This window comes from Columba livia, chromosome 3 (genome assembly GCF_036013475.1).
Source record: "Columba livia isolate bColLiv1 breed racing homer chromosome 3, bColLiv1.pat.W.v2, whole genome shotgun sequence".
NCBI lineage: Eukaryota > Metazoa > Chordata > Aves > Columbiformes > Columbidae > Columba > Columba livia.
The window spans coordinates 65,463,941-65,481,105 of NC_088604.1; the positions used below are offsets into that span (position 1 = coordinate 65,463,941).

General features: G+C 37.1%; 3 protein-coding genes across 11 annotated transcripts in view; 1 reads left to right on the forward strand and 2 right to left on the reverse strand.

The window, feature by feature from the left end:
• Positions 1-17,165, forward strand: part of TFB1M (transcription factor B1, mitochondrial) — a 32,756-nt gene that overhangs the window by 12,088 nt on the left and 3,503 nt on the right. For 3 of the 5 annotated variants that reach the window (XM_065057337.1, XM_005507662.3, XM_065057338.1), the window contains exons 6-8: positions 1,035-1,154; positions 11,468-11,595; positions 14,080-14,353. In XM_065057337.1, the coding sequence (XP_064913409.1) occupies positions 1,035-1,154; positions 11,468-11,595; positions 14,080-14,326 (495 nt within the window). In that variant the 3' untranslated portion in view covers positions 14,327-14,353. Of the gene's footprint in view, positions 1-1,034; positions 1,155-11,467; positions 11,596-14,079; positions 14,622-17,165 lie in introns of those variants that run through there. The other 2 variants (XM_005507661.3, XM_021294777.2) reach the window with 1 other exon arrangement.
• Positions 2,677-7,819, reverse strand: CLDN20 (claudin 20). The gene is made up of 2 exons (XM_021294780.2): positions 7,642-7,819; positions 2,677-5,763 (listed from the first exon to the last, which is right to left on the reverse strand). Exon 2 carries the CDS (start codon positions 5,669-5,671, stop codon positions 5,012-5,014), a length of 660 nt encoding a protein of 219 aa, XP_021150455.1. The 5' UTR covers positions 5,672-5,763; positions 7,642-7,819; the 3' UTR covers positions 2,677-5,011.
• TIAM2 (TIAM Rac1 associated GEF 2) overlaps positions 14,861-17,165 on the reverse strand; it is a 137,468-nt gene continuing 135,163 nt past the window's right edge. For all 5 annotated transcript variants that reach the window (XM_065057328.1, XM_065057327.1, XM_065057330.1 and 2 more), the window contains 2 exons: positions 16,988-17,142; positions 14,861-16,134 (listed from right to left, as the gene is read on the reverse strand). In XM_065057328.1, the coding sequence (XP_064913400.1) occupies positions 15,491-16,134; positions 16,988-17,142 (799 nt within the window). In that variant the 3' untranslated portion in view covers positions 14,861-15,490. The remainder of the gene's footprint in view (positions 16,135-16,987; positions 17,143-17,165) is intronic.

Here is a 17,165-nt window from a genome sequence, read left to right on the forward strand (position 1 = left end):
TTATTATATGCCGGTACTTAAACTGCCTTTCAGGAAAGTTGTTTTAAAAAATAAACAAACTAAACTTCAGCAAAAATGTCAGCAATATGTTTAATTTTATTTTTCAGGGATAGTTTTAATAAGTAAGGCAGCATTTCATGAGTAGGCCTTTCATTTGAAGCTACATGATGTAGAAATGTTACCAGATATGCAAATTGCTCTTCATCTTTTATTTTTTGTTAAGGTAGTGCTAAATAAGAACAGGAATCCTCAAAATTCTGTTTCTGCATAGTTAGTCTTTTACCATTTGAGACTTTTTTTTTACTGGGTGCTTTAAATATTTAAATCTGGTTTGTGCTAGCAAAACACACAGAATGTTTCCTGCCAGGTCATGAAAGTGTAGAAAAACCTTGTCCAGACTACTTTTTTGATAGTCTTTGTAAGAAATATCTTGGAAAAACCAGAGAATTACTGAATTGAGCTTTATTAAATTCTCTTACTGTTAGGTATTCTAAATTTATGTAAAGTAGATCCAGGTTCCTTGCATATATTGTAAGCATAGACCAGTTAATAATGAAGAAATTTTAGTTTCTATCTGATTTTGAGTTCATGGAGCTGTGTTTCATCTTGAAAGAGAAAAAATTAGTAATATTTGATACAGAAACAGTGGAAGAAAAGGATGTGAGAATACTGTCAGCCGGAGTTGCTTTGAATCCTGCAGTCAGAATAGGTTTAGTTTTCTCTTACGCCCATACAAAATTCTTTAGACATTCATATAGTTCTGCAGAAGTTCAAGGTTCTCCTTTTCATGTGTATTTGATTACAGGACTGAGGTTGTAAATCAGCATGTGGTGACTTAGTGAAATGCTGCTACACTGGAGAAAAAAGTATCTAGATAAACTGGACACAAACTTGATACAAGTTCTTAATATTTTTCTTTTTTCTTTTTTTTTTCTTTTTATTTGCCAGTGATTATACTAAAAATCAAGCTTTAATATAACTGACCATTTGGTCAATTCACTTGAACTGATGTACATGTTTTGATTCTTCAATAGAGACTCATAGCTAATCCAGGGGGGAAGCAGCGTAGCAGACTGTCCATCATGGCTCAGCACCTCTGCACTGTTAAAAACTGTTTCGTAATTCCAGGTGAAGCCTTTGTTCCGAAGCCAGAGGTAAGTTTTGGTGTATTTCTTTGTGTATTTTGTTTTGGTTTTTTGTGTGGGTTTTTATTGTGTTTTGTTTGTTTGTTTGTGTGGGGTTTTTTTGTTGTTGTTGTTAATGTGTCAGTCAAGCAATATGTCTGATTTTGAATAAGGAAAACAATTGGGTGCTCTAGTTTAACATCTCCATGCTATGAAGTGATGCGATGATATTCCTGTAAAATATGCACGCTTGCTTCAAGAAGGTGCTTTTCATTTTTGGTTCCTCAGAACATGGCTTTGACCTTCATTCCTATCTGCAAAATCAATGTACTTCTTTGGGTGTTTCTGGAGGGGGAGATTAGGATTTGATGACAGGATAATCTGCTAGGATTGTACCATCTTTGGAAAGCCTGCTGGTTTACAGTTTGCATTTATTTATTTTGGGAAATGTGCCTAGAAAATTTGATGGGTCTTTTGAAAGACCCTGATAAATAAAAGCTTTTAATTTGTCATCTTTGTCTAAGATCTCTAATTTTACTGTGCCTATAATCTTTAGGTTTCACCTTTACTCATCTTTAGTATATTTAACTCCCTCCTATTTGCTGTAGCGCTTTGTCACCTACGTCCCACTGGCTGTTTAAGAAAGTAACTGTCTTTTCTTCCTCCTCTCTGCTCTTGAGTGAGTAGAGGAGAACAGTCTCTCTTCTGTCCTCTTATCTACTGCCACTGGTTTTTATTAGTATCCATTATCATTACAGTAATCAAGAATTAATAAATTAAACTGTGTTTTGGACAAGAATGTATTTTTTACATTAACAACAACAAAAAATGTGCCTGATACTAAATGGGGTCTCTTTCCCCTGAATGCACATGGAAATCTGCTGTTCTGTTTCAGAAATGAATTTGCAGCTTCTGAAAGTTCCTCTAAAACTGGTTGGTTCAGCTCATCAATCCATTTCCCTTCCCCCTTATCACAATCTATGTTTTGATATTTTTACTTTTCAGGCTTATCTCTTGAGAACCTTTGGGTGGCCATTCTCTCTCTTACCACAATGAATGTTAAGGTCTATCTGGGCATATTCAGATGATGATGTAAAATTCTGATAATATTTTTGAGCAAGTAACTGTTCAAATATTAAATTATTACTCATGACAGCAATCTGTTGTGAAGAAAAATGACCAGGCTTAAGACATCTTATTTTTTGCTTTGCATTTTGGGGCTGTTTGTTTTGTTTTTCCTGTTTCTGAGATGAACAAAAAATAATTTCAGGATGTCATCTCACTGTTAAATATGTGAAATAGTGTTCAGTAAGGCAAAAATTCCACTTTGGTGGTGGTGGTTTCATAGTAGCGCTACTGTAGTCAGAAGTCTAGTGCAGATTCTATTTTAAAATCAGGAAGCTATAACTGGTATTTCCATTTTCTTGTGTTGCAAAGGCCATAGTTGACTGAGAGACAGGTAACTGAGAATTGTGACAAATGTCTTAGTATGAGCAAATTCTACAGTTGTTGCTCTGTTGAATAAAAAAGGCAGTACCACTAAAGGCAGACATATTCTTAATTAACATATTTATTTGAGTTAAAACAAGTATCGTTTATATCGCAAAAGCAGAAGGTACAAATCTTTCAAGCAGACCTGGCACATGTTTTTACTATATTTTGTTTTCTTCAAACTCCTGTTGTAGATTGATCTTCTGTTTTGTCCCTGTTCTTCTAGCCGTAGACTGACATGCGGATTTGGATATTACTGTTTCTGACAAAATCGTTGTTATCTTGGAAAGCTCTTGCAGTGTGTTGTGAATGAAGTGATTCAGTGCATGATTTTTGTTTCTTAGGCAAACAGAGAAGTTCAGGTACTTGTTTATAAAGTTTTAGGAAGAAAAATTTGCTGCTTATGTAACTGATAAATACTTCATTTTGCTTATGATATGCAATTGTTACCTTGTCCTTATGCCCTCCTGTGAAAACACTTTTTCTTACTTTACAAATATTAGTTTTAATTCACATACATAGCAATGATCATGGCTTAGTGTCATGTCCAACCCCTTATTAAAGGTGGAGATGCATGTTTTGGGGAATGAGTTGTTGATCTCATTTGCTCAATGAGTGACTTTTATTTCAACAATACTATCAATGTTGAGACAGAAGGGACTCTTGGTTTATGAAATGGAATGGTCCTGTATTGTGTCTAAAGAAAGAAAATGTGGCTTTTTTGTCATAGTTAGTGTTCTGCATTACAAATAGTACAAAACAAGCTCCTTGATGAATACATAGGAAACTCAAAGTGGCTACATAACAGTAGTAGTGCAAGCAAGACTCAATTCCATCCTATGTATGTTATGTAGAATAAAGACTATATGTTAGATGCATAAAACATTCCACTTTCTCAAATGCTATAACAGATGATCGTTTTCTAACAAACTCTACATATAATGTTTAAGGCCCCTTTATGCTGTTTTAGTGAATTTCAGGCTAATCATGTGGAAAATGAAAGTTCTATATAAATATGCAAAATAAACAGCAGTTGGCTTTTTTGAAAGACTCATCCAGCATTGTCCCTAAATTAAAAGGCCTGTATCCTACCCGTTTTCATTCCCTTACCTATGCTAGCAAATTAACATCAGTTTGGTTCTTGTTAAGGGAAACATTAAGATAGAACATACACTACCCATGACCAATACAAAACAAAATCTATGTGTTGAATACAAGGTTAAGGATGTAAGATTATTTATCAAAATAAGGGAGTCAAGAAAATAAGTTTAAATAAAGAAGCTGTCTCTTTATCACCATTGTATATTACATTTTACAGTAACAGAATGCATGGGAGTGGGCCTGAGAGAGTCCCAACCGGAATAATGAAAAGGACTTACAAAGTTAATTTAGAAGGCCAGAAATGTAGACAACAAGTGTTAGCTGTATTATTTGAGCTGTTAAAAAGTACTTGGAGCAAGTGTAAACCAGAACACTTACAGATTTTTCTTGAACATAGATATTTAGTTTGTATCCTGCATGTTGCAGTTTGCAGGTGTGTTCTATAGTCATGGTTACATTTCTGTTGTTGTATTGCCCCTCAAATCCAACATTAATTGTGTAGTGATAGATTAGTAGCAATTGGTGAATGCCCAGTAGATCTTTCTTGAACAATAACAAATGAAACCCACAGCAGGTGGCACTTCGGGGCGGGAGAGCCATTTTTGGCAAGATCTGAATGGTACTGCTGATTCTTCAGCCTGATTCATAGAATATACAATGCAGCTAAGGTTTGAGGCTATATGTTTGTTGGGGTGTTTCTTTTGGTTGGTTGGTTGGTGTGTGTGTGTGTGGTTTTTTGTTTGGTTTTATTTTCTAAAAAAAAAATCTAGTTACCAAGGCAATTTAGAACTGAAAATGAAAGGCAGATGTGTTCATTACTTATAAAACCATTGAATTGAGCTTTTTGGATAGAGAGTGGTTGGGGTCTTTTACCTTACATTGTAATTAAAATAAAGATTTAAAATGTAAAATACACTATAAATGTATGTTATTGATAGGCTGATTTGCTAAATAGAAAGCAGTTTTTAAGCATCTTTGCTGTAACAAGCCATCAGTACATTAACTGTACTGTCAGTTATGTTTTAAAATAGTTTCTTTTTCTTCAATTAATGTTAGCTGGAAAGTCAAAAAGAAGGGTTTGAAAAATCAACAAAAAACTACACTTTTAGCAGACTTAGGCATTGTTTTCTACTTCGTTTTTTCATGGATGCTGCTATAAATGAAGTACCTTGCTTAAACATAATTGCAACACAGATGTTAGAAAAGTTAAGTGCTGTGTTATACATTCTTTGAAATAATCAAACTAAATGTAGCACACACCCAAAAAAAGCCTCAATGGATAGATATAACTATATTTACACATAGTCCTTCAGGTCGTAACCTGCGTTGCTCTCCTGCTCTGTGGATGGGAAATGGTGCTGTGGTGGAGGGTAAACCCCTGCTCCTGGCTGCTTGTTAAAACAGGAGGTGCAGAAGATCACACCTGCAATAAGCAGAAACCCCGCTGAAATGAATCCTGTGTAAACCGCTCCTCCTGGTTCATGTTTACTGCTCTCTGGAATGGTTTGGTCCAGAAAATTTGCAATAATTTCTCTTGTATACCAGGATGTTGGTACTAATCCAAAGACTCCTGCAAGAATGAAGCAGACTCCTCCAGCAAAACAAGCGTGGCTTTTGCTGTCGGTGTCCCCTCCCAGCTTTGTGCATTTCATTCCAACTGCAGTGATGCAGATCCCAAAGGCTGACAGGATACAGGACAGTACCATGGTGGTCCGTGCAGCCTGGATGTAGACAGGGAGAGACAGAACCGAGTATTTCAGGGTACAGCTAAACATCCCAGTGCTGTACCACGTGCAGTCCATCCAAAGTCCTTGCATCTGTGTTATAGCTGTTATGATGTTGGAACCAACATCCGCATTTACCTTCCAGTTAGGTAGCAAGGTGGCCGTGATGTCTCCAAAAACGCCAAACAAAGCCAGAATAAAAGCAAAGAACTGCAAACTTGCTGATGCCATGATGATTATGTGCTGTCACCCTTTGTCTGCCCGTTTCTCTCTTGTAAATGAGTGTAACCGGCTGGTCGCTTCGTAGCCAAGGCTGTAGCCCTCTGTGTAATAGGGAGGAAGGGGGGGTAAGGGGGAAGGAGAAGTGTGAGGGGGAAAGAAAAAGAAATAAGCAAACAAAAAAAGCTTGCATTTAAAATTAGAGCTATTTGAGTGAGTATCTGAACATGACCCTGCAGCAGATGAGAGCAGCTGAGTAGCTGTACACAAGGTACTTGAACATAAATGATGGCCAATGGCCAGTGTTTTAGAATTGCTTGTGAGAATTGCTGCCCTTTCATACATGATTACAAGCTATCAAGCAAAACTTATTTTACTGAAGTTGTTTTTCGTAGTAGTATACAGATTGCAGGCTTACTAGACAAATATGCATCGCACATTGTGGAAAAAATGCAGCGGTAGAAAATATATTGTACTCTTTAAGTACCTCCTTTGGGTGTGTTCATGGCTGTAGTCAGCTCCTGTTGACTATTTTATAACAATGAACATTGATAATAGTACCATTCATTTAAAGTATGGTTAAAGGTAATTCTTTATTTCAGTTATTTGAAAATTATCTGTTATTTGTTTAATAACTGTTAGAAAATTTCAGATTTTTGAATAAAAATAAGATTGATTTTTTTGCAGTATTTTCACAATTAAGTCATGTGTGACTTTGTAAATCAATATTTTATTTTCAGTCAGTGATTCTCAGTCCTTGACTTAGAGCAGCACTATATATCAAGTCATAAGAGTTGATACGATCTGCTTTTGTCTATAAAATAAAATACTGTTTTTAACACTGATATGGAACAACTCAATTGTGTAAGTGCCTTTTTTTAATCAGTCACTTACCAGTCTGAAATAATTTCCAAATTTGCCATGAAGTGGCAGTTTAAAAAATTCATTAAAAACCCTTCCTGCTATTCTTGCAAAGAGGCAAATTTCATTTGACAGATGAGAACATTTTAGGCAGTACAACAACTATGCAATTGGGTAGATGGAACTGTTGCTGTTACATCAGCTGGACTGCTGCAATAGCAGCTGAAGAAAAATGGTTTGAAACCTCTGTGACGAGGGCTAGAAATGGTGTCCTGACTTTTGAGTGGGGCTATATAATAGGCAAATTTCATCTTTTACCAGAGTGGTAGAGAAGGGGTGATCCTCAGTCTGGATTATGCTTTCTAAGACATTCTATCCAAATATGAACAATAATATTAAAATTAGACTTTAGGGCTTCTTTGAAAAGTCAGAGTATTAGAGGTAAAGTTGAAATAAATGAAATACAAAATATCTGTAACATTGTACTCCTATTTCAATTAATTATACATAAGACAAGAAGGCTTTGATCAATACATATTCCATGAGCCTGTAGTGGCATTACATAACAAGTAATCTTGTAATTTATATATTGTACTTAGTTCAGATAATTGTTCAAGGGTGTGCTAACTCTGTCCAGCATATATATATATATATATATATGTTTGTGTGTAAAATGCATATAGTTAAGGTCAGAATATTAACAGCCACTCATTTTTAAAATCCTGTTTCATTGACCTGCCTATTTCCAGATGCCTTTAGTTTGTTCAGACTGAAGAGTTGCTTTGACGAATGCATATCATTTGCTGTATCAGGCCCACAGGAAAGATGGCTTAACTTCCTTCTACAGAAGGAACTGACACATCTGGATAGCTCCAAACTCATTCAAAAGCATATTCTGGAACAACTAATTGGGATCTTGAGTTAGCTTTTTTTCATTGCTTCCTTTTTAAAATTTCAGCATATACAAACATGCAAACATAGATGTAAACACTGCAAATGGTAGCCATACGTTACATTTAAGGCGATGAACCAGATTAAAGTTGCGACAAATGCAAGTATAACCATTGCAAGTGTAATAAAAAAATACAGTTATTTTTCATTTCTCTTTGTGTAGCACTTACTGCTGGTTGTGTGGTCTGAGATGTTTTCTTCACTGTAGATTTCCTGGAAAAATGCAGTTTCTCTTGAATGGAACTATCCCTTCTCATATAAAACTGCATTGGCATGTATTAACAAAATTTCTTGGAATGTTGTTTTTTTCTCTTCTCTACAACAAGTGCATTACTGCTGTTTGTTCCCTCTCTTAGTTCCATCTACCCGAGAATAAAGGAGTACTTTGTTTAATGAGTTTTGTTTGACAAACACTCAGTGAGGGAAAGCAAAGAGATTATGGAGAAAAACACATGGAGGCCCTTAGTACTAAATACATAATGATATCCAGGTTCTATGATGGAAACTGTGAACAGTGTTTAAAAGCAGTAAAATCGTGAGAATCCATAAACTCTATACTTATGGATTCAGGGGGGAGGGAGGAGGAGGAGGGAGGGGGAAGGGTGGGACTGAGAGCCAGAGTCAGGATTTTGGTGTTTGTGTGTTGTTGGTATTGGGTTTTTTTTCATCACAGATAATCTTATTAAGAGTTTAAATTCACTGGGAAAGAGCTATGCAATTTATTTTAATTTGTAATTGGAACAGCAGCACATTTCTATTCAGCTGCAGGTTTTCCTTATCTCTTCTTGATAGCTTGAGCCTTCTGTAGGTCATCCTGTAACTTGTTACCTTTACATGGGTCTGTATAAAAGAATGAAAGAATAAAGATACTCATAAGGCCTATAGGGTGGCTGCAGCATATGGGAGAAATGGCCTCAAGAAGTTGGTGTGTGAAATCAAGAAGTCTTGCTGAATGCAGTCATCATATACCCATAGTTTCTGTACTTGACTTCTGGTCTCCTGTGATCCTGTTTGTGAGCCTTGTGTGAGTGGAGTTATGACAAAGCTGTTCTTACATAGGACTTGGATTATTGCTTTTAGTGCAGTAGCACAGTTATTTTTTGCTGGAAGTGAACCAAAATGAAACCCTTGCATCAGAACAGCAGTCCTACAAGACACACATATCTGGTGTCAGACCTAACATTTGTCTGTAGTAGACAAAGTGCTGGTACTGAACACTGGGTTGCTGAAAGTGCTGGCTTAGAACTGTCTTAGTAGGATCTCAAGCAGTATGTTTTAATGAAGTTGTAATATGTTCTGCTTAGGTTTCAGTTCCCTATGAGTAAATTACAGCTTGAAAAAGGGTATGTGGGTTTGCTTTTAATACAGCCCTGTCACAAGATATGTGTATTGCCCGTCATGAGATCTTTATTGTCAACAATTAGTAAAAGTTGTCTCATTTAGCTTATTCTGATTTAGAGTGTTGATTTCATCAGCCAGGCAGCAGAACACTCTGAATTAAATTGTATTCTGTCATGTGTTCCTCCTACCCTCCCAGAGCATAAACCTTCATTGTACAGACACACTAAAACAGCAAGGGGTGAATAATTGCTGTAGTACTGACAGTTCAGGATATATCAGTTGAATAATTTTCGTATTAATTATTTTGTAAGAATTGAGTATTATTTTGTAAATATTCCTAGCATAGCTGGTGAGGGGGGAAGAGAGTGCTACTAATAAAATTATCAGCAAATTAAGTTGTGTGTTTTAAGTGCTCTCGTGTACTCTATTTGCTTTCATAATTCTACTCTATTTTATGCATATTAAAAAGGTTAGGGAAAAATAGCATGTATCATTTTAAAGGAGCGGCCAATTACAAGTGAAAAGCTTTCTCCTGTATCTGTTGCTATAGTAACCAGGCAGCTTTCCTGGGGTCCAAAGAAAACAGCGTCTGCAATGGAACAAATGCTGAGAAGTGCTGTGTTTTGTTTCAGAAGCAGAAATTATTGCCCACTGGCCTTGAGATTGCAAATTGGGCTGTTTTTCTTTTAAACTGTAAGCTGTGTCTAGATTGAGTTCTTTTTTTGTTTTCCTTCAGAAAACTTTGTTTCTGTACAAGGAGCTGGTTGGTCACATGAAGTATGTATTTGCCCTGTTCAAAAAGATAAATTTTTCTGACACTGGATGAGAACGAAAGTTTTTGCTGTGTTACTATCGTCTTCCTGACAGGGAGCAGCAACCTGTGTCAAAGGTAGAAGCTGTTAACACTTGAGAAATTCAGAAACTGCTTTGGAAAATATATTTACGTGCCTTTCACAGCAGATTACGTATGTCAAGTTTTCTTCATTACCCCATTTTTAAATAAGACTCTAGCTTTCAGAAAAGGTAGAAAAGCAGGCAGAAAACACTGTTTGTAACGTATAGTTGTGATCAGCAGTGCCAATACTGGAAACTTGTTGTGTTTCTTTTTTTTCCTTTCATCAGCACCACTGATCAGAATTTCTTATCTCTAGCCAGTGCTTGCATTCAGTGTTGTTAAGTTCTGTCTACATAAAAAACTTAGGTTGTTAAGAGTGTCATAATTTCTGTTGAATATAGCACTTCTGCTGTTGAAGCAGTTGTACTGGAGTGATTACTTGACAACTGAGCTGTTCCCATTGCAAGTACAACGAGGATGGATAGCAACTTTGTGCCAGAGGAATATGCCCACATCAGAGGTTACTATAATTTAACTGATTAAAAAAAAAAAAAAAAAAAAAAAAAAGAACAGAAACTTAGAAAAGTTTGGGTTAAAGCAGTAGAAAAACCGCTCTCATTTTTTGAATACTCTCTTCGTATGGGTTTTCTCAAAGAACTGGTATATTACAAGTGTGCCTAGAATAGAAGCTGTTCTTTGGTCTTAGCGTGTCTTTCATTTCAGTCAGAAGTAGCACTTCTTCAATTGAATGTCACATAGAATCTCTTCTGTTAATGCCAATATTGACTTCCGGACCTTTTTAAAAGATGGTCGATTATCCATTGTGTGGACTTTTTCAATAAGAGGCTGTGCTCCTCCACAGAAATTTTTCATGTTTATTGTTGTTAATATCCAATTTGGAAGATGAACTGCTGTATTTGATGTTGTGCAGAACTGAATTTTTAGCCCAGCCTGCATTTTGCAATACAGAAGTCTGAATTCAGGCCATTACTATATAATACAATATCTCTATAATTGCATTTTGGGCGTTTTATATATCTATATGTGTGTACTGAAGGGAGAAGATTATTTCACTCTCTTTTCAGATCCAGGGAAAGTGACTGTTCTGTGAACCAAGCTGATTTTAACTATAAAACAGTAAAACAAGCTTGGAAAAAAAAAAAAACAACTGTAGTCATTCAAATATAATTTTGGTTGAACTGTGATACATGGTGTCAATACAGAGTTGTATGGTCACTTAAACTGAACACAAACTTATTTCTACCTAGCATTCCTTTAAATAGACTAGAATTTTAAAATCTTGATATATAGAAAAGTAATTCCTTGGCTACCATTTTAGAAAAGCCCTAGAGCAAGAGCAAACAGACAGGGAATGGGTTTGATTTCCAATTATAATACCAATTTTCTCCAGCTGCCCTTCAGCCTGTATATCAAATATTGTCTAATTTGTGTATCATGTCAGAATTGTCTTGTGGAAGGATCTGAAGAAAGAAGTGCTAATTACTTCACAGATTACATGGAAGTTGTTCTAGATGGAGGAAGTGCCATGGGGGAAAAAAGTAACTAACTACTAATGGCATGTGAACTAATTGGAAATATGTAGATAACAAAAGACAAGCTAAAATTCTGTAGGGCTGTAGAAAGTTAAGCCAAATCTTTTTATTCAAATACTATGCCATTAGTTACTGCTCAGCTATGTTACCTGTCTCAATAGTGTCTTCCTATGATCTGGCAGTTTCCTGATGTCTAACTGGTTAGCTTAGAAATAATGTGTCTTAGAGGAATATATCTACTCAAATTTATCATTCTTTTCCCTATAGGTGGATGTGGCTGTGGTACATTTTACTCCGTTGGTGCAACCGAAGATACAGCAGCCATTCGAGCTAGTAGAAAAAGTGGTTCGAAGTGTTTTTCAATTTAGAAGAAAATACTGCTTCCGCGGACTCGAGTAAGGATCTTTATTGAAAAATTCTCAGATACTGTTTCTGTAAATGCATCGGCTACTAAATCAGTTGAGAAACACTTGCAGCTATGCATTTGATTTTATTCCTCCCTTCTTAAGTTTGTCATCAAAGTTCATCAGATCTTTCCATTTCAGAATAGTTTCTGGAGGCAAAACTAGGAAATGAAGCTCCTTCTGCTGCAATTATATAATAATTAATTATCATGCATTTTTGTTAGAGCAGTTGAAGCTGTTAAAATTGCTAGCATAAATTGGTAAGCTTTCCAATAGCTTGTCTATCTCAGAAACAAAACAAAAAACCCCACCAGCCACAAAAACTACAGCATTTGTTGGCTGAGTAAAAATCAATGTTTCAAAATTCAGAAACAAAGATGGCAGTGAAAGGAGGGAGGATGTTGTCTGTGGGCAATTTTACTTACTTGGGGATAATGTCAAAAGGTCAAATTCTTGTTTCTGTGCTTGCCATCTTACGGAGTTCTTACTGACTCTTTAAAAAAATCTCCATGTCTTACTGAGGGAATTTATTAGGTTCTCTAACTGAGACAAGAAACCTGCAGGCTGTTCTCCAAGGTTCCTGTTAGAACTCCAGCGTGGCCACATGTCTGAGCTGGTGTGGGGAACTCCAGCCAGTGTTCAGCACTGTAGAGCAGGTGACGGAGCTGTGGTGAGGACTGGAGGCACCCAGTGGCTGCTCCGACTAGCAGAATTCTGCTGGGCATGGTTTTGGCTCTGATGCAGGCCAGAATGAGGGTGGATGCCACCTTGCTGAACTACAAGCCTTATGTGTCACTCTTTTAAAGGTGACCAAAGAATCTTGCTTCTAGTTTGGGTTTTTTTTTGCTTGAAGCAATGAATGGCATTAATGTTTGGGATGCACACATTTGACCTAAAATTTTGCCTGTGTTAAGGTTAGAGTATGCATTTGGAGGTGGTTGGACAATGAGGTTTGTATTTGAATCATGGAGTTGTTTGGTTTTTCTTTTTTTTTTTGTGAAAGAACAGCTGACAATATAAGCAGAAGGTACATGCAAGCAGCATGTCAATGTTACATAGAATATTTTTGCTATAGTTTAAAAAAAACCCCAAACATACGACTCTTGAGATCGTGTAATCTCAAATTGATACTTGAGGTAAGGAGGGGGAATCTGAACTTCTGGATGTCACATATCCCCTAGCAGCTTATCATACTTTAGCCCGAATGTGTAGCTAAGAAACAAAATCCTCTTATTCTTTAGCTGACTTGAAAAAAAAAAAAAAAAAGGCAAATTTTGGTATATAATGAGACTACTAAGTCTGTTACAAGTTATCTATCTGTCTATTGCACATACTGTGTAAAAACAAAGTAACAAACAGTTTATATTGGTATGTAAATTCTGGGATCGGAGAGACCAAGGCTTGGAGTAGCACATACTTAAAACTGGGCTCTTCTTAGAAATTCAATCCTTCTCTTGTCATTTCAAACCCTTTCTTAACTTGGTGTTCTGTCAGTCCATCATGAGCCAACTATCACTTACTTACTTATACAAAGCCTTTTGACACGCTTGTCTGGCCAACCTGCAGAAGAGAGCTCAGGTGGCCGTGTTACGGTATTAGATGCACAGCCTTTTTAGGTCTTTCTTATGTATGTATGACAGAGACAGATATTAATAATTTGAAAACTGAGACACGCACATCAACCATGTGCAAATTTTCTGCCTTTCTGCCCTGTTGTACACTGAGAGCTGTTAATAAGAGCTAGTCCTTTCAATAGTTTGCACTTTGTAGTATGCATTTTTGTGAGACGTTCAAAATAACTTTAATTCATTAAAATTTGGGGACCTTGTGAGAAAGGGCTGCTAACACATCTGACCACAGAGCGAATGAACTGGTTTGACTATCTTATAAACAGTGACAGAGCAGAAATGAAAATCTAGGACTCCTAGCACATTCTCCAAGTTCTAAATATTAAAAAATGCATGATAATTAACTATTCCTTTCCTCTTTCTTGGCTTTTTTTTTCTGGCAGTGGAGTTATGGTATTAATGACAAGTGATAACAGTATCTTTCCCAGTGGAATGAAACACTTTGCCTGAAAGTGAGTCATATGGTTTGGGTCTGATCTGTTTTGCAGAGTTTAATTTGTTGTTGCTCACCAAATATGAGGCTAATCTAAGCAGGCTCTGTGACTGTATCCATACCCAAAGCTCTTTTTAATGTTAGCAAACACAAACATATGTACATATCTTTAATGTACAATGTATGTATATGCTTTACTATGTTGTTATCATTTGCATTTGCAGAAAAAGGGCCGTTACATGTTTCTATTTACTTCTATAGTGAGCAATATTAAGAGTGCCAGAGCTAAAATAATGGCATGCTTAATAGTAAACCTCTATTAAGTAAAATCCCAAGAGGACCTTGTTACTCTTAAGGGAAACTGAATTGTCTCTCTGAAGTGTTTGAATCTGTATCTTCTCCCCCACCTTTTAGGACCTTGTTTCCTCAAGATGGACGTTTGAAAAGAACAGAACAGCTGATGATGACAGCAAATGTTGATCCAACTCTGCGTCCTTTTCAGCTCTCCATGTCACAGTTTAGAAATCTGTGTGATACATACAGGAAAATGTGCGATGAAGACCCAAGCCTTTTTGCATACAGTTACAGAGAAGAACTAAAGCAAAACAAGAAGATGAGGAATTTACTAAAAAATCAGCCTGAACAGACTGAAAAGTCCTGAGGCTTACATATTTGTATGGCTGTGCAGGTATGGAAGAAATACTTCTGAGAAAGTGGTGGGGAGAGAGGGCTTTCCCATTTTTTTTTAAATCCCATTTAGCTGTAGACAAAAGTGATATGACCATCCAGTTACAAGGTGCCTACAGGTTTCTTTACTTCAGGGGAAGGGCTAGGACACATACCAAGAACAAGGTATGTTGTAAGACATGTAATTAAGTTGAAATACTTCTGAAATTGAATTTTGTATGAATGAAAGTGCATTACTGAAATAAATATAAGAAAAACTACTTTTCATACTTCAGGGGTTTTGTGCTCTGTTTATCCTAGAACATCCTACTGTGCAGGATAATTTAAAAAAAACACAAGCCAAAACTCTTGTATAAATATACCCAAGTGGCTGACTTAAAGGAGGATGAAGTGTGCAGATTACTTCAAGGTCTGCTTATGCTCTTCTCATTTACGCAAAAACAAAGAATTCGGGATTTAAAGCTCCAACTAGAGAAAAGCAGCATGATTAAAAAGAAGAAAACATGGCTAAGTACAATACTTATTTGTCTTTTACTGTACAGGCTGGTAGAGAAAATAAAAATACAGTCAAATAAAAGATTACAGGCCAAGCTTTGGTTTTGTATTTACACATATGTATAAAGTATAAACAGCATCTTGAAACTTACAAAATTGAAACTTCTGCACTCTTGTGCACTAAAACACATTAAAATAACTTACTTCTGCTTTAAATAAAGCAAAAAATGAAAATCAAAGAAATAAAATGCCCAAGGTATTGAAAAACTCATTTTGCAATGCTACTTTCCATTGTAATCCCCTCTGCCACTCAGTAGCACCTTTTCCACATTACTTAAAATCTAACGAGGCCATCCTTCCCTTCCCCTCCCCTCCCCAAGAATACTACGTCATCTTAATAACTGCCTGAAAGGGATGAACTAATTTACAGACCTTGGCGAACTTAAATCTATTTTTGATCCACAATAAATTAAAATAACTTAAGAATCCTTTACAGCTGTTTTTGTGGAAAAATGTATTAGTGCACAAAATCAGATAGTAGTTTTCTTGCAACTTCCATGAATTTACGAGTTTTAAAGCAAAATAAGTTGGTTGACTTTTATGTGGACTTCAAATGAATATTTTAAATATAGTGCTCAGAAAGCTAGGATTTCCCATGCCTCTCCACAGCTTCATAAAAACAGTCCTCGTTAACTACAGATGTTAAACTCTGGACGCTAAATTCTCTCTCTAAAATTGAGTTCAGATCCAGGTTTGCATTATCAGAGTGACTGTCAAGGGACTGGTGACGCTCCTGCATTGCCATTAAAGTTCCTCTGTTACGCTTCGTGCTGTTCACTTTTCTCTTCACTGGGCAGAAATGGCCACGCACCAGCTTGGGATGCTCTCCTGTGTCGAAGCCGTCTCCTTCCTCATTCTCAGCAGCCTGATCCCGTTCAGAGTCAGTACTCGGTTCCTCTGAGATCTTCAGCCGTTGGAACTGGATTTCAATGTCTTTTGTAGGGCTGCCCTTCTTTGGGCTCTGATAGTCATCGTCATCATCATCATCACTGAGAATATCAGATTCTTTGACAAGAACATTGGAAAAGTCAGATGCACAGCTCTGGGCGTGTTTATCGGGAGATAAATTTTTGGGGTCCTGGATGCTCTCGGCGGTGTGGCAGCTGCTGCTCTGAGTGCTGCTGCTCAGGCTGCACTCGTCCGAGTCCTGGAAGGTGCCTTTCCCTGGGTCACCGTTCCACTCGCCACTGGATGAATTCTTCATGACCTTCAAGGAGCGCGTGGAAGCTGTGCAGAGGAAAAAGGTGGTTTTATTTTTTCAGAAAAACGTGAGCTGCTTATACTGTCTGTCTCAAGAGCTCACTCATAAATTACAGTGTACGTAGTCTCATTTGATAATCATCCCAGGTCAGCTGTGTTAGCATTCTGATCCCATGTCGGAGTTTTCATTCCATCTACCCTGGGGTTATATGCTTGCCTTCATGTGTAATATATACATCAAAAATTGTGCTAATGATTTACACACACCACAGGAAAGCAAGACTGATTCAGGCACCTCAAGCACTGGAGGGCCAGGTTGGAGGTGTGAGTTGAATCATCCTTGTTTCTGTGATGTTAGGGGAAATTTCCAGACAACTGATCAGATGGATAAGTTGAAATACTAGTAGCTACTCATTTATCTAAAATGTCTGAAGCTTGTGCTTAATTAGGGTGTCTGCTGGGATGCAGATTTAGTACATTAAAAGCAGCAGAACCCCTGCCTTTTGCCAGTTGTTTTAGCTTTAATTTTACTAGGGCTGAGTTACTAAAGGGAACTCAGAGGCAAGAACACTAATAGTGCATGCCAAAGGGAGTCTGTTTCTTCCCAGCAAAATTAATTTGAGCCTTATTAAGTCTGCTCTTAAGAGAGCTAATGACACATCGAATGTGAGAATACAGTGTGTGGGGATGGCGTATCTCTTCTAGCCCTTGTCATACACCAGTTGTGGAGAAACTCTGCCACCTTCCCACCCCCCCTACCCCCCAAAAAAAAAGGGGATGTGTGGATCTGGCACACGACACACTAGTCATGGTAATAATTGCAAACCTGCCAGCTCTGGAGTCCAGACTCCATTTTTCACTTTGAGAACGTGTTTCTTACCCAGTTTGGCTGTTGCAGGTACACGGTTCTTGAGTGGGACAAGACGATCTTTACATGTTTTTTCCAGCGGTAGCTCACATTTTATGTGACGTCTGAAATTCTCCCGCAAAATGGAGCGGATCACCTTCACTATGTTAGTCTTGTTCTCACAGTCACTGCAAGTTTAAGAAAACAGATA

Excerpts from the sequence above, each read along its gene's own strand:
- CLDN20 (XM_021294780.2), bottom strand. The coding sequence starts at position 5,671 with ATGGCATCAGCAAGTTTGCAGTTCTTTGCTTTTATTCTGGCTTTGTTT.